Genomic DNA, 26,381 nt, shown 5'->3' with positions numbered 1-26,381 from the left:
ATGGTCATCTTTCTCAGAGGCAGACTCAAAGCTTGGTTCACTGAAGCACCACTAACAGCAGGTCTGGTCTTGGTCTGATTCAGTCTTATTCAATAGAATTGGCTTTTAAAAATCACTTTGGGAAAGCTCCAGGTCTGCTGCTTCTGCCAGTCTCCCTGGGAGCTGTGCCACATATGCATGGATCAGTGGAAAACTCCTTCTTGCCTTCCCCAAGCCTACTCATGCTCCAGATCTAAAATTGCCACGTTATCAGTCAATTCAGGGATAATTCTTGCTTGGTCCTTGGTCCTGCCACTAGTCCCACCAACATTCCACAGGGACTATGTGTTAGTTCTTTAGCAACATATTCCTGACTTGTAGATGTGCCAGAGACACACAGTCACTTCTTTGAGTCATGCAGACGTAGCCACTCACAGATTCCAGCTATGCACATTTTTAGCCACACCAGCTCCAGCACACTTAGATGATGGTTTTATACCTTCATTTCTGGTATAAGAGTGATTCCTCCACTCTGTGTGAAGTAAATGCCTGAGACCTACTTTCTAGTTTGTGTATGATCCATGTTTTGCAAATGGACCATCCGAGGAGACCCAGCTGGTTTATCAATATTCAGATGATAAAAAAATAGCCATTCAATTTTCAAGTTGCTGATAAGTACATGAGAAAGTATGTGAGGAGAAGATGGTATCCTGCTTTCCAAACATTTCTTGGAACAGCTCTCATTTGGAGTGCCTATTCATACTCTATTAGGAAGCTGTGTTACACCTGGCATAACAGGAAAGCAGAGAAGGTTAGTTTTGCTGGCACTGTGAATAATTCTTCCCACAGTGAAACCTCAAAATTAACTGAACCATTCATTTGCAAAGAAAGAGCAGATGATCAGAGTCTTCCAGCCTGAATTACCCTCTGGAGAAGAAATGCACAATATGAAGCTCCAGTTTTCCATCATCTACATTTACATGTGCATACCCATATATAAGAAAACAGATACTGCTTCTTGAACAAGTCACTCGAAATGCCATTCCTTCTTTCAAGCACTTCAACTCAGTAGCATTAGTCATTCCAAAAATGAAAAACCTTCTCTATATGGAGATGATGATCTATCTGACCTTTTTTCCCTCACATAATTGGCTGCACACACAGCTTAGGTCCACTCAGTTCGTCTTTCACAAAAACACAACTTACTCACATGCTAAAACAAAAGCACTTGGAATGTCCTGTTGCCAGATTTGCTGGTGACACTGATCATGAAGTGTTATAGTATTAATACTTGATGGTTTCTGCTTGTCCAACGTGCTCTGGTGGAAGGTGACCAGCACTTGGCCCTCTAAGACCTCTGTGAAGTGCATGGAGCTGCCTCTGCCTCAGCAAGGGGATTCCCAGGCTTTGGGAGATGATGCAGATAATTGTATCACTATGATTTCTGCTCACTTTCATCAAATTAAGCCTGTTTTGCTTAGATCAATGCAGCTATTTTTACTTTTATGTCCCCAAATATTGCCTCACTAATTACACTGGATGTCAGCTTGCAAGCTGAAATTATTCCTGTTTCACAGGAAAATGAAAGCCAAGAAACTAGATGCAAACTAAAATATGTCCCTTTGTGGGGCTTGAAAATAGTAATTTTGGAAGTTAGGATATGGTGTGGGCACTGTTAACTCCAGTTAACTCTGATAGCATCAGAATTTAGTTTTAGTTTAGTTTGGTTCCCCTTGTTAAAAAGAGGTTGTGATTTTGTGGTTGTTTGTTTTTGTTGGGGTTTTTTTTGGTGGGGGGGGGAGAGTTTGTTTTGCTTTTTTTTGGCTAATTACTAGAGCTGAGGGATTTATATGTTTAGAGAGAGCTGAATATATGATAAATAAGGATTTTTTCAGAAACTGCTAAATTGAGATGGAAGCTACACAACAGTTCCTTGAAGCTAATAATCAGTATTTCAAGTGATGACTGGGCTGGTTTTACAAAGTAAGCATTTCTTTAATAAAGCATTTGCACACTTAAAATGTCTGCAATCAAGAGGAAGAGAGAAAGCAGTTAAAGAATCATTTAGAAATACCAAATGTTAAGAAATAAATCAAATCCTGAGATTAAACAAATCAGAACTATGAAAATTTGCAGCAGAAGGTCTGATTAGAAAATTTCATTTTTTTTTAAATAAAATCATTCAAATGCATGAATTTTTCTGAGATTCTTCTTGCACTATGGAAGCTTTGCTGAAGTGCTTCAGTGGAAGGAAATACAGTTATTATTAGAGTACGTTTTGAGGTAAGCAACAGTAAGAAAAATTTGTATGCCTGAAGAGCCAGAGTGGAGATGGCTACTATGAGTGTGCTAAGGAGAGGATGTGAACTGGCAGAAGGAACCTCCACCATCAGCTCTGTGCTGCTCCACGTGGCTGTGGTCCCAGACACAACATCCCACAGCCCAACCCCAGCAGTCACCTGGAGAATGCCAACACCATGCCCCTACCCTTTTTCCAAGCACACAAAGATGCATAACGCATTGTTTTGAGGAAAAAGCAACAGCTACGCTTCCTAGGAGGTGCCCAGAGAGGCAGCAAGTCTTCTCAACCTCTTGCCAGAGAGGCTTGGTGGCTTGATAAAGTGTGATAATGATCTCCAAACATTCTTTTTCCCTGAACTGAGAGTACATTCTTTACATCTAGCATATCAGGACAAGGTAATGACTTCCAGCTTAACCAGGAAATTGGAGCATAAAAAATGGATGAATGACATAGAGTTTATTTTTAGTTTGGATTCTCCCCCATTCTATTTAAAGCATGAAGCCCAGAGGCAACAAACAAAATCCAAGTTCCATGAAAATGTTTTGCAGTAGCAGCCAGGTGAGCCAGCAGAGCACACTGCAATGCAGCAGCCAGGAAGGCCTGGGGAGCTGCAACCCACCTGGGTGGTTCAGTGCCACACAGATGAATGCACAGTGCAAACACACTTTCTAGCCATGTTTCCTAAGGCAGGAGCTAACAGATTGCTTGCAAAAAACATGTACAAATCTTGAGGCAATTCAAGCTAGGAGTGGGAAATGACAGCAAACCTTTGATGCTTCTCATGAGCCCACCCAAACTTCTGTTTCACCCTGCTTGTCTCTTGTTACTCGTCTTGGCTTTGGTCAAGCTTCAAATGCACTCAAATACCCATTCTTCCCTGTTTGTCATACCGACAGATCAAGTATTACTGCAAATAAGGGAAAAATGGGCAGACCAAACCTCAAAGAAACTGGCCAGTCAGAAAAAAGAAAGTTGAGAAATCTGTCAGCTCTGAGCAGTTGCTAGAGATTCAGCATTTTCACAGCAACATACCAGCAGTACTTGATGCAAAGATTTGGCTATGCTAACTTAGCAGTAGCTGTAAAAGACATCATCACCTAAGGCGTTGGCCAGAATAACAAGATGCAAGCAGTCAAAACATCATGGGCACACCCCAGAATAAAGCTAGAGCAAAGCCTTACTTATACTTCACTTGCTGTGGGATATGGGATGTGAGGAAGCTGGAGCAAGTGCTCATTTTCAGCAGAACTTCACATCATTGAGTGCTGTGTCATCCTGAAGTCCCTGTGGGGGCTCTACCTTGGTCTGGAGACCACATATCTTGAAGCTGTTGGTCCATGGGCCAAAGCTGCCCCACGAGAGTCCATCACCAACCAGCACAGCTTCGTCTGAGCATCTGAACTGGATGTTATTGGCTGCTGTGTCATCACCTGCTCTTTGGGACTTCTCTGTTCTCAGTGAAAAGGAGATCAGGTAGCCTCCAGGGCAAACTTGGAAGCTGGTCCAGGAACCCCACCTGACAAAAAGAAAATGGAAAAATGTCTGGGTTCTGTGAGCTGCTGGGAAATGCTCCTTCTGCTTGTCATGCTGCTCAGAAGCTTAACACTCCTCTGACACAGCATCCTGCTGCAGTCTGGGGCCCTTTACTTTCTCCTTTTGTTTTCCTTGCCTTCCAAAGACGTACTTTTCTCTTCATTGATATCTCATAAGAAAAACATCGGGAAACCTGAGATATTTATGGTTCTGGTGGAAACTCTGAGGGCAGCCTGAGCGTAGGTTTTATGATGCATCCCTGACATGTGTGACAGGTACACAGCAGGCAGCCGGGACAGCAGCCAGAGGTGCAGCACTGTTCCCTGCAGCATGGCCAGGGCTTGGACCTGGCAGTTTCTAAATGCATGGTTAGAAACCCTTCCAAAGAAAGACTCTGAGCCTGGGACCAAACTTCAGGTGTTTACAGTGCTCTGCAGGAAATCCAAGGGCAAACAAAAAGTAGTAAAGTTAAGTTACTTTAACTTAAGTTAAAGTTATTAAACCCTGTTTAATAACCCTCAAAATTAATGAAAAACAACCCCTAACCACTTGTTTTAATTCACTACACTACAGCACTATGAATACAGCAAGTCAGAGAGAAGAGACCCCTGCAAATGGTCACAGCCATGGGTGTTTTGTGGGCTGGTGCATGACAAACAGGAGAGAAAGTGTCACTTACTCCCCCACCAAGGACTCAATGGTTATTGAGTCATCCTGGCAATGCAGGCATATGCCATTCAGAGCTGTGTCATCACTTCCAAACTGGTCAGGCTCCACCTGCAATGGAAGTCACACAGGGACAGAGGTAAAGGCAAGGGGAAAAGGACCCAGGAAAAGTCCTTTACATGCCTGTCCTAAACAGTCCCACCTCCTTTCTGTAATGGGAAAGAGAAAATGCCTTGGGAAGCACATTGGAAAAGACAGCTGTCACTGGGAAACCACCTAACTAACCCTTGTAACATGTTCTTTGTGTTTTCTAACTATATCTGACCCAACAGGTAAGGCAGAGTCTCAGGAGAGACACTGGTGGTGGATGCCTCTCTCCCAGATTCCAGATTTTCTCACCCACATGACCTCTCCCAGCAACATCAGCCACATGCAGACTTTTCTGGTGTAGCTACAGTGGCAACACTTTCCAGAAGGTTCATAGCTTTACGTACAGAGTATCATACTCAAGAAGATGAAAAATCTGCAGAAGATCCTTAGGGACAGGGACGGTAGGGAATGGAGAGACCTTTACCTTCAGTGCAAATCCATTGGCATAGCCATGGTGGCAGAACTGCTGGCTGCCCCACTTGCCCCAGTGGCCTCCGTTGGGCACAGAGAGGACAGAGGTGTAACCACGCACTGGGGGGCACAGGAGGAGCAGGATGAGGGTGGCTGGCATGAGGAACTTCATTTCACGCTCTGCTTCTGCTGAAGGAGAGCTGGTGTATGGACTGCGGAATTTATACCCTCCCAAGGCTGCTTGCCTTTCCCTAGCAGTCCATTGACAAACACCACTGGAACAATAGTTTCCACCCAGGCAGTGGCACAGCACTTGCTGACCTGCTCACTGTGCCCATGAGGAGATCCTCTGGGAGTTCAGTAGCTGACATGCAGCAGATCCTGTGGCCATAGGTGTATCCACCACCGCTGAAGGGCTATGGGAACACCTGTGTGCTCCCTACTGTAGAAGCTTAATCTTGATTTCTTCTTCTGGCTACGCAGATATTTGGCCATGGGAATGTTTGTCTTCTGAGAGTAACTGCCATAACCATTTTACCTCTTGCTATTTGGCAAGGAAGGTCAGACTAGATGAAGAAATATAAGGGACGTGGCCTGGAACAAAGAGTAAGTAAACTCAAGGCCTGTGTCTCCCAATACCTTCTGCTGAATAGGATTCCTGGGAATCTCAACAAATTAGGTAATTTATGGTTTTAATATCCTTCTTTTCAACAGCCTTTTTAATCTCAAAAAACCTGTATGCTTTGCTTTTGCAGCAAGCTTAGCCAAAGTCAGATATCCTGGGACGCCCACAGTGATTCTCAGGGCTAAGTGCCACTGGGGAAAAGTAGAAAGGTGATACTGAGCCTGAGGGCACCATCTTTGAGGATGTCACGATGCAGAGAGAGGTGAATTCAAAACCCCAGAGCTGCGATTCCCTTAACATAGAGTTAACCAATGCTTCATAGGGCCCTTGGCTGGTCTTGCAGCATCTGGCAGAAGCTTTCACTCAGGTCAATAGGGAAAGAAGAGAGAATACATTTTAGAGAAGTATCTTGATCCTCAGGATGTTAAAGCAAGATGAGGTACCAAATCTTGAACTAATAGAAGACAAAGAATTTCCCTCTTCTAAGTTTCTCTTCCAATCCCCTGTTCTGCTCCTTCTGTTCCTGTCCCACTAAAGGATGCTGCTGCTTTTCCCATTCTTGACTCTGTGTTCCTCTTACACTTGTCAGTGGTCTGTACAGGTGGCAATATATGAAAATTAAGATAATGGGAAGTTGGATGATCCTTTTAGTGAAAGGCACTGAAAGAGCACAGCACGTGATGAAAGCACAACCTGTTTTCCTTTTTAGACCAGAATTTTTGTTTTAATTCTCCAAAGGGATGTCAAAGTCCAGAGAAGATGTGTTTTCTCCCACAAGAACTGTGCAATCACATCTGGCAAACCAGGTGTGTTTGTTCAGGCAGGGTCACACAGTGGTATCTGAGGACACTCAGACCTGCCCTTGGCAGCAAATGGATGGAAAGGAGCAGAAGGAGTCAGAAGGAAATGGCTGGGACACCTGGTTAGGCTACAAAAGGATCAGGATTCCCTCTCATTTCTCCTTTGCTGGCCCTAAACCACCACCCTTGATCACTTCACCTCTAGCAGCAGTGATGCAGGTCCACAGCCTGGACCTAACTTTGCCCCTCAGACTCTGCTCAAATCAGAAGATTCCTGCCTTTTCCCATTGCCAGAGGAGGATCCTGGGGCACAGTGAGCCCACAGTGTGCAGGGGAGCAGGACGAGGCAGGAGGTGAAGCCGCCTTCCTTCACGGATTTGGCCATGAGAAGTGACTCCTGTGCAGAATTCACAGATCCAGGAGAAAACTCAAGCTCAAGAGGAGAACTATTAGAAAACTATTATCCAGGACCTGGGGAGGATCCTTTTCCCATTTTTAACCAAACAGGTGGTGACCTCGGCTGCCAAATGTGGGATGCCTTGGACTTGATTTCACAGTAGATGCCTTAGATAGCATTTAACACGTGCACAGCAGACACTGATTTTGCTACCACTTAACAGTGCCAATTTTGCTTGGATGCCTCAATCAGTTTCCAAAGATCAGCTTATACAGACTACCAAAATCAAAAAAAGCCTACAATGGTGAGATCCAGATCTCTTACTGACACAGGCACCCCACTTTCTTGCTCCCTCTCCTGTATTTTAATCTCCTTGAAAATGTCAGAACAGTTTTAAAGAAAATTGGAAAACTTATGAATTTGATTAATGAAACATGACTACAGCAAAATGATGATGATACAGGGTATTTCATCCTTTCATTATTCATCCAGCTTAATACAATTATTTTTGCAGGCAGAGGAGCATAAAAATTTTGCCACTACTTTTCAGCTTTTATAAAACTTCTATTTTTTTTCTAAACACGTTAACATAATACTAATCAGTATATTGATTTATAAAATTATTATTGTGATGTTATGATGTATTTAAAATCTATATGGAACATGGGAAAAAATTGTCTATAACATATAGAAACATATACCATATATGATTTGCTTATCTTATGATTTTATTGAAAAAAATACGTATTAGCTGCTCTTGAAAATTCATTAATTTCTGATTTTTACACCTGAAAAAACCACACACTTAGCAATACAAACTTAGTTTGGCAGTGCTGTGTTGTCTTTCTCATATTCTCATTTTCTCTTATTCATGTAAACCTGCTGCCCAAAGGATGAAGATCATTTGAGATGTTGGACTCTTTTGAGTGAGTTGTAGGAAGGGCTGAAGGCAGCAGGTGCCCAGGAACTCCAAATAGGAGGAGAAGTAAACAGCATTCCCTAAAAGAGAAGTCAATAAATAGAGGGTGATGGTTTTGACTGAATGACTGTGTGCTTCTGCATGCCCCGGGCCATTTTACACTCCTCCCACACTGTTACCAAGGCACTGGTTGCCACCCATCAGCTCTCAGGAGCCACATTCCTCATCATCTCTAATGCCAAAACTGACCATTACAATTGGGTAGAAATCCATTGTAATCACACAGCCTGGCTCTGCCAAACCTTCCTCACCTGCAGCTTGGGATGTAGATAAGACACTCCACAGCCAACTGCATCCTGCAAAAGACACACTATCTCATGGAAATGGTACACCAGCAAACCCGGGAATCACACCCAGTGCCAAAAAAACATAAAAGGGCAATAAAGAATCTATTCTATTCCATGAAAATATGAATTAGCAAAGGGTTGCATTATTTAGAAAGAAGAGGTGAGATTCTGAAGGAACACAGACATCAGTGCAGATGTCTCCATCTGAAATAATTGCAGTGGGCTCCCTTCATAGCTGCTGAGAGACAACATGATGACAATAGAGAGGAGCAGATATCTTCACATGAACCTCTCCCTGAAATCATCTGTTCATCACCACTGACTACAGATGATCCCATCTGAACTAGTCTTATAACCTCAGAATCTGTTTAGGCTTTTGCAGGCTAAGAATGGTAGTGCTGGATGAGATTTAGTTTTCAGTAATATGGGTAAATGTTTAAGAGAAAATGAGTAATCAAATTATGTGCTATCTGGTCCTCATTTTCTCATTTGCTAAATTGACTCAGATTAATAGGAAATTGAATGGCAGGAAAAATATAAGTGAGAGATCTCAGAAATGAGACAAGAGCTGGGGTTTTCTAGATGCATGAGCAGAGAGAGAAGCTTTAAAGCAAATAACATAAGTATAGCCATTTCTCAGATATGAGGGGAGATAATTTCACATTAGTGAAAGGATGGGATGTAAAGATGACCTACTTGTAGATGTGGTGCTCCACTTGTTGTGAAGTTATTTTCAGGAGGTTTCCCATTTGCCCACAATCCCCAGCTTTCATACAAAACTTTACCTTGAAAATGTAGACAGTTATCTACTAAGCTGAGCATACATTATTGTTTTTAAAACAGCAATTACAGTCTATAAATTTAATAAGCAAACTCTCTATTCTACTGTGCAATAAAATAAATAAAAATATCGAGCAATTTTAGACTTAGAATTGCCTCCTATGGGACATGGCTTGATATGTATTTTTCCAGGCTTTCAATATTTTTTATTATTAATTCAAATTGCTAATTAACAAAAAACCCCACAAAGAAATGGAGAGGCACACCCTCCTGCAGTGCAGATTTACTGACAGCCAGAGACAAATTGCCAATTTACACCCACTGCAAGTCTTCAACTAAAGATCACTTCACATATGAAAACTTTAGCAACCTATTCTGAAAATTCATTGGGAAAAGTTCTCAGGAAACTTATCCTTAACCACAGCCACAGGGCTGTTCCATCCCCTTGAAACTGAGGCTCAAGAACGCCAAGACAAAAAAAACAGATTAAGCTCTACTGATGGTTGGGGGAGGGAGGGAAAAGGAAGGGAAAGAAGGGAAAGAGAAAAGGAAGGAAGGAAGGAAGGAAGGAAGGAAGGAAGGAAGGAAGGAAGGAAGGAAGGAAGGAAGGAAGGAAGGAAGGAAGGAAGGAAGGAAGGAAGGAAGGAAGGAAGGAAGGAAGGAAGGAAGGAAGGAAGGAAGGAAGGAAGGAAGGAAGGAAGGAAGGAAGGAAGGAAGGAAGGAAGGAAGGAAGGAAGGAAGGAAGGAAGGAAGGAAGGAAGGAAGGAAGGAAGGAAGGAAGGAAGGAAGGAAGGAAGGAAGGAAGGAAGGAAGGAAGGAAGGAAGGAAGGAAGGAAGGAAGGAAGGAAGGAAGGAAGGAAGGAAGGAAGGAAGGAAGAAAGGTGTTGTTTGAAAATTTTTCAGCCATCAGCAATTCAGGTGTTGTTTGAGAATATTTCAGCCATCACTCTGAGCATCATGCTGATAAACAGCAGATTACGTCCTGATCTATGCCCAGAACAAGGCAATGTGGTGGTGTAGACTATGCCTCCTGTTTTGACAAAAAAGTCTTGAGGCCATTACCCATGGAGGAGTCCACATTCTTCCAGGAGATCCATACATGGAATTTCAATCCTCTTCCAGTCCAGAGCAAGGTAGAAATAAATGATGGCCATTGGGAACTACCATGTGCAATTACTGCTGGCCACTGCAGTCTGAATGTTTGCACTTTGGGAAAAGACTCAAGCAAGTGTCTTTTGTTTCCCACAAGAACTCTTCACAGACAGTCATGCTGATCCAGGGAATTTACTGTGGAACAGACCCTGTTGTCTATAGTTAGCTACCCACCTCTGGAATTCATGCTGCAAAGCCTTTAAGCACTGCATTAACATTCTGGATTTCATTTGTATCCCTAAAGTTCACCAAGTGTTAATGAACTTTTCTGCACTTGATCTTGCAGTGCCTTAAAAGCTCAGATCTTCAATTATCAGCCTTCAAATCAAGGTCCCAAAGCCCTCACCAGTGGCCAGTGAAGTGATGACTTGGGAGGCAGCCCTGGTCCTGCCACAGCTTTGCCTGAGAGATTGCTCAGGTCTCTGTCAGGAACAGATGAATATGGGGGAAAGCCCAAGATATCCCATACCTGGGAGCAGTTTGGAGTGGAAACATGAAGGCTAGTCCTGCTGAGTTATGAACAGGTATTTCTGCTGTGGTTTTGAACCTGCTGCATGCTTGACTTCAGCTCCTGCAAACACACTGATCCAGCCCCATGTCTCTCACCCAACTTCCATCACAGCTGTCAAGAGCAAGAATTGGTCACCACCTACAAACAATGGTAGCTGTTTGGGGCACGACCCATTTATTATTTACACTCTGTTAAAACCCTGATCTAGAAAGGTCCTGCTTGCTTGGTGAGTTTCCATAGTGTTCTTCACTGAGGTATCCAAGGACTCCACCAACATTACTTTCCCTTGGGAAACAAGGGAGTGACATTTCTGCATGCAATAGTCCAGGCACCTAGGTGCATAGACTAAAGACAGAAGCACTCATTTACTAGATTTCTTTGACTATATTTCATAGTTTTGAGTATTACATTGGATATAATAGTTCAAGGCAAAGATACGACTGCTTGTAGAAAATGCTGGTTTAAACTTGAGACCACAGTGCCTCATTGCAAACAATTCAGACAACAATCAGTGATGAGGAATACATTTACAAGTAAGTGAAATAATCAACCTTGAACCACCAAGGGGGTCATGACAGAGATGCCCAAGGCAGCATTCACCATCAGGACACAGGTTTAGGTGCCCAAGCCTTGTCTTGGTGACCCAGACTGGCCATATCTAGACCCTGACTCCCTGCACCTGATCCTGGTGCTGAGATCCAGTCCCCTTTGCAAGGTTTGCTGCTTTGTCCCCTGCCCAAAGCCTTGGAAAGGAAAAGAGGAACAATTATCCCAGCATAATTAAAATTGTAGCACTAAACGGGGCATGTGTGCCACATCCCACTAGCTCATGCTGTCATGGGTGATTTTGAGGGTTGCAGAGAGCAAGAAAGTCCCGAGGAGGTAGAAGGGATGTTGGAGAGGCAGACAGAGGAGGCAGAGCTCTCTGTCCTGATACTGAGGTGCTGAACACAGACAAAGCAAGGAGAGGCCAGAACAGTCATGGGTAGAAGGCAAGGGAGACACTGTCAGTCCAGAGGAAGGTACATTCACATGCTTGCAGTGCACTGTGGGACACAGGGCCCTCTCCCACCTCTTCCCCCAGCCTTGTGAATTCGTGGAAGCCCACCTGGAGAAGGCAATATTGGCTGGGACCAAAGTGCATGCTGGGTAAGGGGAAGCTTCTCTTCCAGTGGCTAACTATAGCTCCCCTGTCTCCTTACCTGAGGTGCTGGCTTGCAGCCAAGTGTTGGGGAGGGAGAAAAATTGCTATGGAAGAGATGTTGGACATGAGGGAATCCTGCATCCTAGAAAAGGCAATGGTTTTCCTCACCCCAGCTCCTACCTCCTGTTCCATGTATGCCTGTTTTTTCCCACATTCCCCATGTCTGCTTTCTGGCCCCTCTGTATTTATTTGGGAATTGCTGAAGCTATACTGCCTGTGTATAGCTCAGGTAGACTTTGGGAACAGGAGAGGCTATGTGTCTCCTTTCTGTCCAGCACCAAGGCAGGTGAAGGTGTGCAACCATTGCTGCAGCAATACTCCTCCTCTGCTCAGGGCTGGAGTTTATCTAGCAGGGATGGAATAACCATCCAATTAATGCAATTGCTGCCAAGGCTCATCTGCAGAGGTGAAAAGTGGTTTTGTTGCATTCAATGTTCATGCCAATTAGAGATGACAAAGTAATGTGGAGAGGGAATTCATATGATGGATACTGCCAGATTTCACATTGTCCCAAAATACCTGTTCCTGAAATTTTGAAGTTTTACAACATTACAAAAGTCTTCTTCTAAGAGAGGCCTGAAGCCAAAACTGAACAGACAAGTAGACAGCACAAGAAGTTTAACCACAAGTCTTTCCAATGGGGCAAAGCTACAACCCACTGAAAATCATTGGAAAGGAACCTGGTCAGGACAGTTGTCATTCCTCCCCTCCACAGTTTCTTCTGAATCCCCTACTGCAGCTGAAAGGCTCAAATTATTTATATATACAATTAATTTTTTTTCAGAAGCCACTTTCCCTCACCCCTACCCACTGTTACTTGCACTGAATCCATGCTGGTTTGTATCACTCTCCTCCTAGATAAGCCAATGGGCACAAGGTTCCTGATCCCTTCCTCTCCAGAGTCACTTCAGAGCAGAGGTAAGCCCCACACTCATGGGAGCTGGCAGTCTTTGAACAGGCTTGAAATTCCTGTGGCATTATCCACAAATCCACAAATCACCTGTCCTGACAACTTCTCACAGGGAACATGGGTGCATGTAATGACACCTCATCTTTATACAAGTTTGCAAATTTATATGCATGTAATAAGGAAGGGTTAAATTCTTTAGCAAGTTTAATATTGTTTGGTCCCCACCAAAGCCGGCCACTGCAGCTGATCTGTACAGGGCCTTGCCCACATGCAGGTCTCCTACTGGAAGCCCACCCAACTCTTTCTCTTTGCTGCCACAGGCAGGTTTTCAGACAGCCACAAGACCTTTTGGAAGACTCCTCATGGCCATGCTGGGCTCTGCTTCATTATCTCACTGCTCCAAAGAGTCTGCCTAAATGCACTTGGCAGTCATGCTGGTTTTGGCATGTCCTTGAAACCCTGACACTGTGCTGTGTCCATCTCTTCTCCCAGTGTTCATTCCTCATAACATACTGGACAGGGGAGAGACCTCAGGTTGAGCACAAGGGCTAAGGGAACACCAGGTGGTCCCTGCCCCCTTGAGGAAGGACCTCAGGAATAGCAGAGGGAGAGGAGAAAGCAGAGAGCTTCTTTTTACTCTTTTTATGGCATCACCTGCAGGTCAAAGCCCTTTCTCAGTGGTTCTCTTCAATGCTTCAGATTTGTATGGGCTGCACTCAAACAGCAGGTCTGGGTGTCCCTGGCTGCTGGTGTGTCACTGCCTGTGCAAACACACCTGGCCCTTCAGCTTCTCTCTGGGGCTCTTGCTTGCTTTCTTATTTCAGGGGAAAAAAAGTGAGCGCCTTGATGAAAAATCTCCCACTCTGCTATTTTCTATGCTATGATCCCTTTTCTTTTGCACTCAGATAAAACTCTGTGACTTCTTATTTCCTCCAGGTGAGGAAAATGCAGCTATGCACTGCTTGCAGGGAAACTGTGCTTGCCCTGCCTCTAAGAGCTGCCTGCGTGCAACACTCCAGATTTTGCAAGCACAGAAGCATTCCTTGGCAGAAGGTTTTGTTCACCAACTACTTAATCCTCTGTTCATTTGGGGTTACCCCAGGTTCCACCCCTCTCTTCAGGACTGCTGGAAGCCCCCCACAGGGCTCCCCATTAGGGCTGCCAGGCAGTGGAGGGAGCAGAGGGGAGCTGCTGCTGGAAAACGCTGCTCTGAAGCTGCCCACCTTCCAGAGCCCGGTGTCAGTGACAGCCAGGACAGGTCACTGCAGACCTGCTCAGCTCTGCCAAGGAGCAATGGCTGTGCTGCCACCAGGCCAGAGCTCACAGACACCAGCACACCCAAGGGCTTGGTCTCCTTCTCTCCTGTTGCTTCCAGGGAGCAGGAGCACAAAGCACATTTTTGTCATCCCTGTTCCTAAGGACAAGACCTTGGGCAACCGGGGGAAATCCCCACTATCACTTTAGTGGACACATTGGATTTGTACTACAGGTAAAACCCTTCTTTGCTGCCAGTAGTGTTTTATGCCAGCTACCCACATGTCTTTAAATCCCTCTGAAAACCCTCCTTGATCCCAGAACATGATTTTCTACTGTACCACCACCTGCAGTGACTTCAGCAGTTCACAGTTCCTAGGCTACATGCCAAAAAATATCTCATATCTAGGTTTCCCTCAGAATGTCCAGTTTTTCAGTAATTTTATGCAGCTGGAATATTAATTTCTTCCTTTTCTTGAAAATTTATGGACATTTCTCAAGAAAATCTTTCACAAAAACAGGCCTAACCATGAAGACACAAACCCTGTTAACCTCCCATATAAATGCCCTAGAGGTCAGCCTCTGTTTCCCTCATCTTCACCTATTCCTCCAAGTAGTATTGCACTCAGTCTTTGAAGGGCTTTGAACACTACAAATGGTCTCTGCACACTTCACTTGAGTAACACCTGCTTTGGGGAATTTCCTCAATGCTTTGGTCATTTTGTCCCTTTTTCACCCACAGTCAGGTATAGAAGAGCAAAGTTTCTTGAAATTCAGGTCCAACCAGCTTGGCCACAGTAGCTTCACCACTGAGGCTGATGTCTTTTTTATTTTAACTGTATCCCTACATGAGGATAAAATAAAAAACAAACAAAAAAGAAATTTCAAAAAAATACCACCACAATTTTCTCTCCAAACTGGGTCAAGTCTCTGTGGAAAAACACTCCATTAACAGCATGAGTCTCTTCTGTGGCCACATCTGCACAATTTTATCATGTAATTAGACCTTGGCTCTGGCCAGTGAGGGATCTATTAGCTAAAAGTACCTCAGACAAAAGGAAGCCTTTGTGCATAAATTAATGCAAATCAAGCCTGGGCTCTTCCCTCCCATGATGCTGGGAGCTGTTATGTTCTGTGCTGCTGCAAGAAATGAACACTGTGCTCTAGCCTGGGGACAACAAGCCAGTGAGAGGGGAGACAAGGGCAAGGCAGAACACAAGATCCAGGACTTCAGCTTTAAAGCCTGGATGAGAAAGAAATACTCAGAAAACAGACAACTTTGTGGATTGGTATTGAAACCACACCAACCATGGTGTGTCCACCTGAGCATCACCCGGAGGTATCACAGAATTCAAATGCTAGCCAGTGAAAATGCCTTCTTAAAACATCAGGAAATGAACATGCCTTGACAAAACAAATCAGGGATGACTCAAATCTCCTTAGCAGCACAGCAAAGTTCAGGTCCAAGACCCCAGCAAGTCCCAAGTGGAATACACTCCACCTCTGCAGAGGAGAGCAGTGTTCATGAGTCCCAGCTGCTGCAAGAGCTCTAGCTGCTACTGGTGCATTGGAGATCTGCTGTCCCTGCTCCATCACATCAGGTTTTCACTGCTGCTACACCAGGGGGACACAGACTGGAAAAGTTTTCTGGTCCCATAAAACTGTTGCAAAAAAAGTGAATATATCCCAAAGCACACAGTAGGAGTCCTGTTCCCTAAATAATTCACTTAAGTAGGTAGCCATGCCTGGCAATAGCAGAGAAGCTCAAGTGGGATTGGTTTTTAAGGTCTGGGGTTTTTTGAGAGAGTTTACTCAATTTAACTGCTATTTCTACTCTCCTTTTCCCTGTTTGACCCACAAATGTCCTTTCACCTCCCCATCTGTTCATTAAAAAAGAGCTGGTGCCAGTCTGAGGTGGTGTTTCCTAACCACAACCCAAGCCAGACCTGTGCCAGCGCTCAGGCAGGCTCACTCACCCAGCTCCATGAACAATGCTGTAGCTGGAGGAAAGTGCAAGTAGCCCAGAAAATTGGCTCCATGGTATTCCTTTTATGTCAGTGCTAGGCAGGATTTATTTCTTTGTTTTCCTCAGTGCTGCTTGGAGGATATTTACCCTTTGCTAGGCTCACATTGCTGGTCAGGAAAAGGACTCCCCAGGCAGCAGGAATTTGATGTCCCACAGTTTCTTATCTGCAGCACTAGTCCAGCTTGTATTAATAAAGGTTGAAGATTATTTAGGACTTCCAGTCTGCTGGCCAGTTGCAGAGGGGATGGGAAATTCAGGATGGACTTACATTCACAGTAAAACATAACACATGCAATAATATGTGATTTAACAGATATTTTCATATACTTAATCAAATAAACACAGCATATGCTGTAAGGTATATGTGGCCCTGGTTACTTACATTCTCCTTTAACAGTTTGTGTAAACAGATCCCAGCTTTTGCTTGTTTCTCAATGTTTTCCCAATTTTATCCTGGAAATACAGAGAAAATGAACCCTTTATAATGGTGTTTCTGGCAGTAGCCTTCACCCATTTACTGGTGTGAAGCTCCTGCAGTCTCCTGTCACTTGACATTTCACACTCCCTCCCTGAGGCACCGACGGAGGCTCGGGTACCTGGGAGAGCCCAAGTGATGCAGAGGCAAGCAGCTGAGCAAGGCCCCAGGGAAAGCTGCTCTCAGCAAGCCTACAGGCAAATGTGACATGATCCTGCATGGCTGAGGGGGAGAATTGGCATCCCCCTCCCACTCCTGTGCATTCCCTCTCACCTGCAGCAGCCAATACCTCAGCGTCCCTGTGGTGCACCCTGGGCCATGCCCACGAGAGCTGCACTGCTCCCCATGAGGCTGTGCCCACTTGGGTGCCCAGGACAAGCTACATGCCCAGTGAGTCTCCAGAGCAGAGAGCAGCTCCTGGGGGCTCTGCCACAGCTCAGCAGCTCAGCAGTCAGGATGGGCTCCTGGCTTGCAGAATTAGTTGTTTGATCAGAACAAACTGGTCTGGAAAGATGCTCAGGAAGTCTCCTGGAGCATTCCTACTCCAAATCAGTCACTGCAAACTAGGCACCACTGATGCAATTCTGCTCAAACTTTCCCAAAAAATCCTCCAGAGATAATCTTGCAGCCTCCCTAAGCTTAATTATTGTTATTAAGGATACTCCTTGGCTAACTTTAGCCTGCTACAGTACCCATCCATTAGTCTTTGTTTCAGACAGAGTCCAGTCCATTCCCTTCCACTGTACAGCAGTATTCTGCACTGTTGCAGGCTCCTATGCTGTCCTCTCCCACAGCAACTCTGAGCTGTTTGCAGTGCCTGGGGCCTTGTTAAGCTCCCTGCAGAGCCCAGGTGACAGCACACCTATTCTGATATGGTTTCAGTCCTTGGAGCAATGCCTACCTCCCCAGCCTAGTCCCTGCATCTCCCCCTTGAACAGGAGTCCCTGCACAGCCACCAGCCTCCCCCTTGGTTCCTTACAGCTGCCACCCAGCCTGGCTCATGGCATGGAGGGAGCCCAGGGAGGGAGAAGACAGAAAAACCTGGGGTAGACTTTTTTTCCTGAGCTCCCTGCGTTGTCCTTCCCACATGCTCCCAGGGCAGCAGTGGCTGCAGACCCCTGACTGAAGGGCTATTCCCAAGAACCCCTCTCCCTGTCCTCCCACAGCCCAGTTACACAGTCCCAGCTCTCATGCTCATTATGAACAGATCAGGTTTTCCAGACTACCGATGGTTTTTGTTGTTCTCTATCCAGCCAGGCCATATCCTGCTGGAAGTTCAGTGCCCTCAGCGGAGCAGAGCAGCCCTGCTGGGAGCCCACACTTGCTGAGAAGAAAACTCACTCCATTTGTCTCCTAGGCTGTAATTTGGTTCACATTTCTGAGCATGGAGACCACCTGACACCGCTGACTCACGCATTGCCTCTGATCCTTTATGACCCCAGACCCTTCTCTGCAGAGTGATGTCAATGCAAGTGTTTTAATTCATGCAGCTGCTTATTTCCAGAGAAGGTGGGAGCTCACCCTTGTCCCTAGAACTGAATGACATCCTATTTTTCTCAAACTATTTCTCCAATTTGACAAGACCATTTGTCAAGCTCAAGCTGTGTCTTCCAAAGTACTTGCAGCCTATTCCATCTTGCCGTGGCCTGCAAAGTTAATAAGCTTGTTATTTATTTTAGAGACCACCATTAATAATGGCCTGACCTGGCGTTTCCCTGCTCATGAATTTCTTCCCAGAGGCCACCCTGCTCATTCTTGATGAAACTTTTCTGTGGAAATTGGATTTGGTCAGGCAAGAGAGAGGAGAAAACAAAGCTAAACTCAGATTATTACTCATTTCCCATCTGAGGGGGAAGAAAGGTTGTCGCAGACATCTTTCATGAAAAATCCTTTCTTAGGATTTTTCCTTGTGAGAAGCTGCAGTTTCAGCTCTAAAGTAAACAATGGTTATCTGCTGCTGTGGAATGCAACAGGTAGACCCATGATTGGCCTCCTGTGGGTGTTTGGATTTCTTGACCACTCATGGCAGAGCTGGCTCTTGCTCTGTCTGAGACACAGATCTTTGTTATTCATTCTTTTCTATTCTTAGCTTAGCTAGCTGCTGAAGAAACCTTTCCTTTCTATTGCCTTTTAGTATAGTCTAATGTAACATATATCATAAAATAATAAATCAAGCCTTCTGATCATGGAGTCAACATTCTCGTCTCTTCTTCACCCTGAAAACCCTTGTGACCACAGTCACAAAAGGTAACACATTATGCATGTCATCTGCTTCATTTAGCAGTCAGAGCCATAGCAAGTCACAAATGGGTGTCCCTGTGCTGTGGGTGTGTCACACAGCCACCAAATCAAGATCACCTCCCATGTGCCAGCATGTCCCAGAGAGGAGCTGAGAGATGGGAGAGGATGGTGCATGCAGTGCCTGGGGCAAAGACAATGAATGGGCCTGGGGGGATCACCAAAGCAGGACACTGCTGGAGACAGGGGTCAAAAGGCAAAACCCGTGCGACCATAAACAGGGGCATAAAACAAGAAAAGCTCTCTGGCTGCACCTTTGCTTGGCCAGCTGAGGATGTAACTTAGGACCAGTCTGTCTGTTTCTCCTATAACTCAAAAGAGCTGCCCTACTCTGCCAGGTCCTCAGCAATCACTGCCAGCTTTCCCGTCCTGCTGCTGCACTGAGCAGTGGCTGTCCCACCCTGGCAGCCACTCAGATGACACAGGAGCAGACAGCAGCAGTGACCACAGGGGCTGAATTACCCTGTGGTGCTGCAGTAGAAATTCTCTCATTCCCAAAGCCAGGAGCTACCCAGTGACTGCTCTTTCTGTAGGATCAAGATGAACTGTTGATGTGCAAACCTTCTGCTGGCTCTGTTCCTGTGTGCTCAGGAAAATGGAGCTCAGCAGCACAGCCCTGTCCCAGCTGTGCCCATGGAGGCTCCAAAGGGGCTGCTCCTCCTTGGCTGTATCAAGGGATTTGCAATGACAGTAAAGAACCTTTCTCCTTTCCCATGATCCACCTTCTGCCCTTGTACTTTCAATATCCTGTCTCACAATTCATTTGTGCTTGAGGTATTTTTCTTATGAGGTGCTCTGGGTTTTTTTCTTCCCCTCTGTTTGCAATCAGCAAATGGGTCCTTGGAGTATAAGAGCTACAAGAATATCGGAAACTCAGGTTTTGGACTGGAGGGATGTTATTAAAGAAGAATTTTGAGACTTTGAAGACAAGAGTAATGGGGATTTAACTATTCAAATATCCAAAGCTCCCAGACAACACAGAAAATACCAGAAGGAAATGCAAAGGAAGACCTCAAAAGGATAAATCTGTGTGGTTTAGGAAAGAGAAGGGATGAGATAATGTCTGGAAATTGATTAAAGTAGAGAAGTGACTCTGTAAACTGTGAGGAAGAGCATAAATCAGGCAAGAAATGTGTTCAGAATTAACTCAGAGGACAAGTCCAGAGAAGAATGTTGCTGTCACAGTTATGGCAGTAACACTGCCATATATCTAGTTTTACACCAGTTCAGTCCCAAACAACATCTCAGCAGACATGGCTTTTCCACAGAACCTGAGTGCCCTGCTCAAAGGAGGGATAACTTAAAAGAAAGATAAAGATTCTGGAGGTCACATTCAGTCAAGTTTTGAAGATTTTTTTCCCCACAAAAAAAAAAAAAAATTCTTTTGTGAAATTTGGTTTTTTTCGGTCTTCCAAGTGAGCAAGAGCTGGCAGCAGTACCTCATGCTATGCTATGGCTATGGCTTTGCTTGGAATGAAACACCAACAAAACTTTGCCAGTGATAAAGTTCCCAGGGCTCACCACCTGGAAGGAATTTCTTGATAGATTTCGTACACAAAGAGAAGCACTTAATTCTCAGTTAATTTTAATTCACTTATGCACATCTCCCCCCCCCCTTCCCCCTGGCCCAGTCCTCTCTTCAGACCTTCAGAAAAATTCTCCTGGTAACCTCTCCAGGCTGGCTGTGGGGCACCATCAGAGCTGCAGGATGCCCATCTCTCTCTGTATCTCAGGGCTGAGACAATGCTGTAGGTCTCTGTTTCCAGGTCCTCAGGAGTGCTCAGAGCAGCTCCTGGCTCTCTGTTCCCCTTGCTCACCAAAAAACCACAGATACAGACCCTGCACAGGGTCCTTCTCCATTCTGCCCACCCAAAGGCAGCCTCCCAAGGAAACCCATGGGCTTGTAGACTGACAGACAGCAGGAGCAGCCTGAAGGTTGTGGTGCTGGAAGTACAGGACCAGGAAACACAAGGAATTAACTTTTACTTAGGAAAGGATAAAAGAAAATTGTTAGTGTTATACCATAAGGTAAAGGAGGCTGCAGGAGACAGTGAGTGTTAATATTGCAGCCAGATGGAAAAAATAGAAGTAACATATCTGGTGGTAGATTGCATGTGAAAAAATGGCAGACAAAAAGCACTTTGAGGAACAAATGGCAAAGGGAATAAATGCTATTCATGTTTCTTCACATCAAAGATTCAGGACCTGTCAAAAAAACTGTAGGCCCAGCTGATATTATAAAAGAACACAGCAGATATGGCCATTTTAAAATTATTTATTAGCTCAGTGCTCCTAGTGGAAAAAACTTTGTCTTCAAATGGCTCCCGCCATTCTCGGGGGTTAGGGTTCTTAAGAAAGATTAGGTAGAAATCAAAATTACTTCAGAAGAGAGATTTAAAAAGTCACAGAGTGAATAGCAATGAATGACTAAGACTGATAATAAGTACTCAGGAGATCTATGTCTCTAAACTGGAAAAGCTAAGATCACAGCAGTGATGGATGTGTCATTTAAAATTACTGGAAAGTTACGCAGGGGCAAACATGTGGTCAATTTCAAAACTTTGCTCCAAAGGTGATGGGAGTAACTATAGAAACAGGATGAACCCCGTGGCAGGGAGGAATGATGAGGAGGACTCCATCTTATCTAAAGATGGAAGGCTAAATAATTACTTTATTATACTATATTATATTATATAACATTACATCTAAACTAAATCTGCCAAGCACTCAACTCTGCACACCACTGCACAGAATCCCATGACTATCAGCTGACAGTCCTGACACACACACAGACACACACTCTGCCCTGATAGGCCAAGGAAACAAAACACTGTCAATTTGGGTAAACAATCTTCATATTGCATTCTACTTTTGCACAAACACAGGCACAGCTAATAAGATATGAACTGTGTTTTCCTTCTCTGATGTTCAGAGAATGTGGAACCCAGAAATATCCTTGGGAAGAATTGTGCCTTGCTTTTCTCTGAGAAGGGAAATGTGGTGACAAGTAACTACACGCCTCTTATTCCAGCTCAGATGCTACAGTGGGATCTGCCAATCTGTGCTGCATCTGTGTGCTGTGGCAAAGTCTTTGTTGGGAAACTGCAGGGGTGGCTTCTGTGAGAAGATGCCAGTGGCTGCACCCATGTCAGCCAGAGCCAATGCCAGCCAGAGCCAATGCCAACCAGCCCCAGGACATATTCACTAGAGCTGAGACCATCAGCGATGCTGGTGGCTGAATATGGAACATAGTTAAGGAAGGGTAAAATTCCTGCACAGCAGCTGGAGAGAGGAGTAAGAATATGTGAGAGGGACAGCCCTGCTGACACGGAGGTCAGGGCAGAGGAAGGGCAGGAGGTGTTCCAGACACTGGAGCTGAGATTCCCCTGCAGCCTGAGGCGCAGCCCGTGGGGAAGCAGCTGAGCACCTGCAACCCATGGAGGGCCAAAGGGAGCAGAGGCCTTTTGAGGCACTGCATCTGTTTTTAAACTGACATGACAGCCACAGGAGTACAGTGTCAGTCAGCTTCAAAGGCTGACTGATGCCCTTGGCAGCACTGAAGAATTCTTGATACTAGGTCTTTTATCAAAGAACTATATTTAGTTTATAGATGTGGGAAGAGTTTAACTGTTTTTATCTCCAATGACATTACAAAGGCCATTGCAGGAATGTTTTCAGCCCACACACAATGTAAAATGGCTGTTTCTCACCACCATCAAGAATGTTTATGTTCTAGAGAAGGTCAGCTGAGAACACAGCTCCTGGAGAGCCCCACCATCTTATAAATGGACAGTAAATGACAAAATACCTTCTGCCCTAGGGAAAGGGGCATTCACCTAACCTGCACTTAGCTGTCTACAATGTAAATGTGTACATGCAATGTCAATAAGGCTACTGCAAGAACTTCATTCTTTAATCTTCATGTTTTGGCTGTGTGATTACCTCCTACTGTTCTGCACTGGCCATCATGTCTTCAATTGCTGAGTCTAACACTATCATGGCCTTCCAATACCTTGATTAAAAGAAGAAAGGACATGTCACATATGACCTTACCACTAGCTGCCATAGCTTACCAGCAGAGAAGTTGCCAGACTCTCTGAGTTCAAACTCCAGCTTTCCAAAGTTACATAATTAAAAACCCACCCATCCTAGCCTTGCAAGCTGGTACTTTTCCTGCCTGATTAGCAAACTGCAGGTCGACTGAAAAAGAAGCAGTGGGTGAAGAGCAAGAGCTTCCCCAGGTGATAAGCTGTTAATTAGCAGGGATGTTAGAGGCATCACTGGATGCTCAGGGAAGTTCAGTGTATCAGCAGGTCTACCCAAAAGTACTCATTGGCCCTGCACTCCAGCAGCACAAATTCAGCTGCTGATACTGATCCCATCATTTTTATTTCAGTCCATTCCTTCCTCCTAGTGCTGGGAAAGTTTTCTGTAGGGAAAGGGGTGAGAGAAGAGGGGAGGAAAAGTTCTTTGACCCACGAAGATTCCTCACTCTGGAAGAGTTAAAAATTAATGAGAGACAGGGGAGGAAATATAAAGCTGAGTTAGTTCCTTGTTTGTTTTCATGCTCCCCACCGTGAAGTTATAGAAATGCAGCCAGCATTCACTTTCTCCCACAGGCAGTTAATTACTTGTGTGAATAGTTTTCACTGCTTCCTGCTGCAGTATCCCAGAACCACCAACCCAGTGTCACTGTCTCTGCCACCTCCTCCCCACACAACCAAAAGGAATAACAAAAAATCAGCTTAGCAGGGTCTTTTTGCAACCAGGATCTCCCTTCTGCCACCTGCAGTGGCAGGACAGCTCAGACTGTTAGAGAGGAAACAGGAGAAGATGTGTGAAAGCAGAAGACAGAGAAAACAAGCCCTGTCAATAAGTGGGACTCAAACAGAGAAAGATTCAGCTCTGTGAATATAACTACAAACTGTAAAACATCTCTATTTTTTTTGTATCAGTCATCTTGGAGTTTCCTTCTCCACCTAGTTTCTCTTCACTGCTTTCTTTAAGATTCATGTACAGTTGTAGGTATCTCTGACACTGCTCAACCCTAACTTTCCATATATCCCAAAAGCCATATCATGGTTAATGGAGAGGGATGATAATATCACTTATTCACAGCTCTTCACTGGACACAACATGGATGGACACAACATTCAATGGACACAAATGGGCAACAGCCCATTGCTCTTGCTTGTGGGTGCAGTCACTTTTATGAAGAAATCCATTCAACCCCTCCAGCTTAGAAAATTCTATGCCACCAGGCATGGCAAGATATCCATGAGCTACTCATTCTCCAGAGCAGGACCCTGATCACACAGCCCTTCATTTGTATTTCTTTTCTTTCTGTCATGCTCCTGCTGCCTATGAGATACAATAACACAGTAAGACATCTTTGTCTTCATTGGCTCCTGTTGGGTGCTGTCAGCACCTGAGGTCCTTTACAATTCCACCCAAGGGGTAACATCAGAGCAACATTCCCCCTTCCCCTGCACTAAGGGGCTCTTACAGAAGCAGGCCATTCCATTGGTAATTGAAGACTGGAATAACTTTCCTTCCTTTGCATCCTCAAGTTTTCAGAGCCCTGCAAGTCCCCCAGCCAGGGCAGCCCAGGAGGCCTCCCCAGAGAGGGCAGGCAGGCAGCAGGAGCAGTACATAGCAACAAGGAGCGCTGCCGGGGAGCTTTGCTGACACTCCCCACTCTCCTGGCCAATAAATTCCCCTGTGCCAGCCCCTCCATGCAGAGAGGCAGGGAGCTGAGCCGATTCCCTGCGATGCAGCTGCTCATCCCAGCCATCCTCTGCCTGCTGGGCTCCTGCTGCCCCCGGGGCACAGAGGCACGGCAGTATGGGTCTGTCCTCACCGTGCCAAATGGAGGTCCCTGGGGCTCATGGGGACACAAGCAGTTCTGCCCCAGAGGCTATGCAAAGGGATTTGCATTGAAGGTAAGCTTTGACTTCTTCTCCAGCGTGGGGAACAAAACCTGCTGTGAGGCAATGTTATTTTGTTCTGATTGCAGCAGGGCTGGCCACAGCACTTTGCCCCATCACAGCAGTTTCTGCTGTATCTGCAGCGTGCAGGCTTCTCAGCAAGAAATTTCTAGCACAGAGAATCTCTCCAGGCTCCTGCCAGTAGGTGATTCCTTAGCAGAGGGGTCTTGTGGGTAAGAAAATTCCTGAGGTTGGTACAGCAGAGCCTGTTCCCAGGGGCAAGTCTCACCTGCCGGCATGCCTGCTCTGGGTATCACAGCACGTTCTGGGAGTGTGGGCATGGCCTGGGACAGCAGCCACCAAGCATTCCTGTTTCCAGAGCACGTGCTCCACTGCTTGGAGAAAAACAGAGATGGCCAACAGCAAATGGGCTTCCTGAGAAATGTCATGGAACTGCCACACAGCCCTTCCCAGCTGCACTGATGTTCTTACTCTGCCATCCCTCATCACCTCTTTTGAAAGGGTGACCTCTCCCTTTTTCTTCCCCTCTTCCAAGGTGCAGCCCTTCCAGGGATTTTGGCTGTTTGGTGATGACACGGCTCTGAACGGTGTCCGCCTGCACTGCACGGACGGCACGGTCATCGAGTCCTCCGTGGGGGGGTGAGCAGCCTTCACTTCCTCATCCTCCTCCCGGGCAGCAGCTCCTGGGCAGCTTGAAGGGAAACCAATGCAATGGTTTCTCTGTAGGCAGCCACACCCCCTGTGAAGGTGGCTCAACATCCCTCTTGAGGAGGTGAGCGAGTTCCCCTTGGCCACAAAGTGTGAAGATTTCAGAGTAAAGGTCTGGTCCCAGGGAAAGGAACAGTGCTTTGAAAATGAAGGAAAGATCAGAAATTACAGATCTTAAAGCAATACTTTCTCCTTTTCCTCAAATGCTTACTTAGGAAAGCACATTGAGTAACAGGGACATAGCAAGAGCCTGAAATTGCCAAGGGGTTCTGCAGACTGGGGCAGGTGGTGGCTGGGCAGCCAGGGATGATGGGGAAGGAGAGTGAAGCAGGTGCTCCTAGAAACCTGCCACCCCCATGTACATCCCTTGCCCCAGGACTGCCAGGCAGGTCATGGTGTTGATTGCAGCACAGCAAAGGCTGGACAAGCCTTGATAAGTTGTTTTTTCCTCTGGCAGGTGGGGGAACTGGACGGAGGCCCAGCTCTGCTCCAGCAACAAGCTGGTGTCGTTCTCGCTGCGTGTGGAAAGGTGGCAGTACCTGTGGGACAACACGGCCGTCAACAATGTGAGGTTCGCCTGCTCCAACGGCACCGACCTGGAGGGCTGGGGGCTTTCTGGGGGTCACTTCGGCCCATGGAGCAGCAACTGCACCTCTGGGGCCATCTGTGGGCTCCAAACAAAGGTGGAGAAACCCCAGGGAAAGTGGGATGACACAGCTCTCAATGACATGAGAGTGTTCTGCTGTGAGTAAGCCTGGCTCCCCACCCTATGCCAGCATCTACAAAGCTGCACAGCATTAAACCTTCAATCTATCCTTGCACCAAGAGAAATGTATTTCTTTTTCCGTCTTATTATGTCAAGGGTAGCCAAGTCCCCTGGCTACAGCACTTCACAAGAAGGGTCTTTGTAATTATTGTGATTAAGCTTCTTAACAAATTTATAACCTACAAAATTCCTGTGAGGGAGCACAGGGGATTCCCACACC

At 45.6% G+C, this 26,381-nt stretch overlaps 2 protein-coding genes across 2 annotated transcripts; one reads left to right on the top strand and one right to left on the bottom strand.

Annotated features, from left to right (window-relative positions):
* Positions 1-3,520: 3,520 nt before the first annotated feature.
* On the bottom strand, positions 3,521-5,213 carry LOC129134713 (vitelline membrane outer layer protein 1-like). Its single transcript, XM_054654378.2, has 3 exons — positions 5,055-5,213; positions 4,494-4,591; positions 3,521-3,797 (listed from the first exon to the last, which is right to left on the bottom strand). Exons 1-3 carry the CDS (start codon positions 5,211-5,213, stop codon positions 3,521-3,523), a joined length of 534 nt encoding a protein of 177 aa, XP_054510353.2.
* A 19,297-nt stretch (positions 5,214-24,510) lies between these two features.
* On the top strand, positions 24,511-26,153 carry LOC129117583 (vitelline membrane outer layer protein 1-like). The gene is made up of 3 exons (XM_054628329.2): positions 24,511-24,681; positions 25,223-25,326; positions 25,853-26,153. Exons 1-3 carry the CDS (start codon positions 24,511-24,513, stop codon positions 26,145-26,147), a joined length of 570 nt encoding a protein of 189 aa, XP_054484304.1. The 3' UTR covers positions 26,148-26,153.
* The last annotated feature ends 228 nt before the right edge of the window (positions 26,154-26,381 follow it).

This window comes from Agelaius phoeniceus, chromosome 2 (assembly GCF_051311805.1).
Source record: "Agelaius phoeniceus isolate bAgePho1 chromosome 2, bAgePho1.hap1, whole genome shotgun sequence".
Lineage (NCBI taxonomy): Eukaryota > Metazoa > Chordata > Aves > Passeriformes > Icteridae > Agelaius > Agelaius phoeniceus.
This window is presented reverse-complemented; position numbering and strand designations above follow the sequence as displayed.

Bases quoted from the DNA above. Each gene is read 5' to 3' on its own strand.
- LOC129134713 (XM_054654378.2), bottom strand. From the start codon at position 5,213: ATGAAGTTCCTCATGCCAGCCACCCTCATCCTGCTCCTCCTGTGCCCC. The intron at 4,592-5,054 runs GTAAAGGTCTCT...CTTCCATTGCAG, and splicing joins CCAATGGATTTGCACTGAAG to GTGGAGCCTGACCAGTTTGG. The intron at 3,798-4,493 runs GTAAGTGACACT...TCTTTTTGTCAG, and splicing joins ATTGAGTCCTTGGTGGGGGA to GTGGGGTTCCTGGACCAGCT.
- LOC129117583 (XM_054628329.2), top strand. From the start codon at position 24,511: ATGCAGCTGCTCATCCCAGCCATCCTCTGCCTGCTGGGCTCCTGCTGC. The intron at 24,682-25,222 runs GTAAGCTTTGAC...CCCTCTTCCAAG, and splicing joins CAAAGGGATTTGCATTGAAG to GTGCAGCCCTTCCAGGGATT. The intron at 25,327-25,852 runs GTGAGCAGCCTT...TTCCTCTGGCAG, and splicing joins ATCGAGTCCTCCGTGGGGGG to GTGGGGGAACTGGACGGAGG.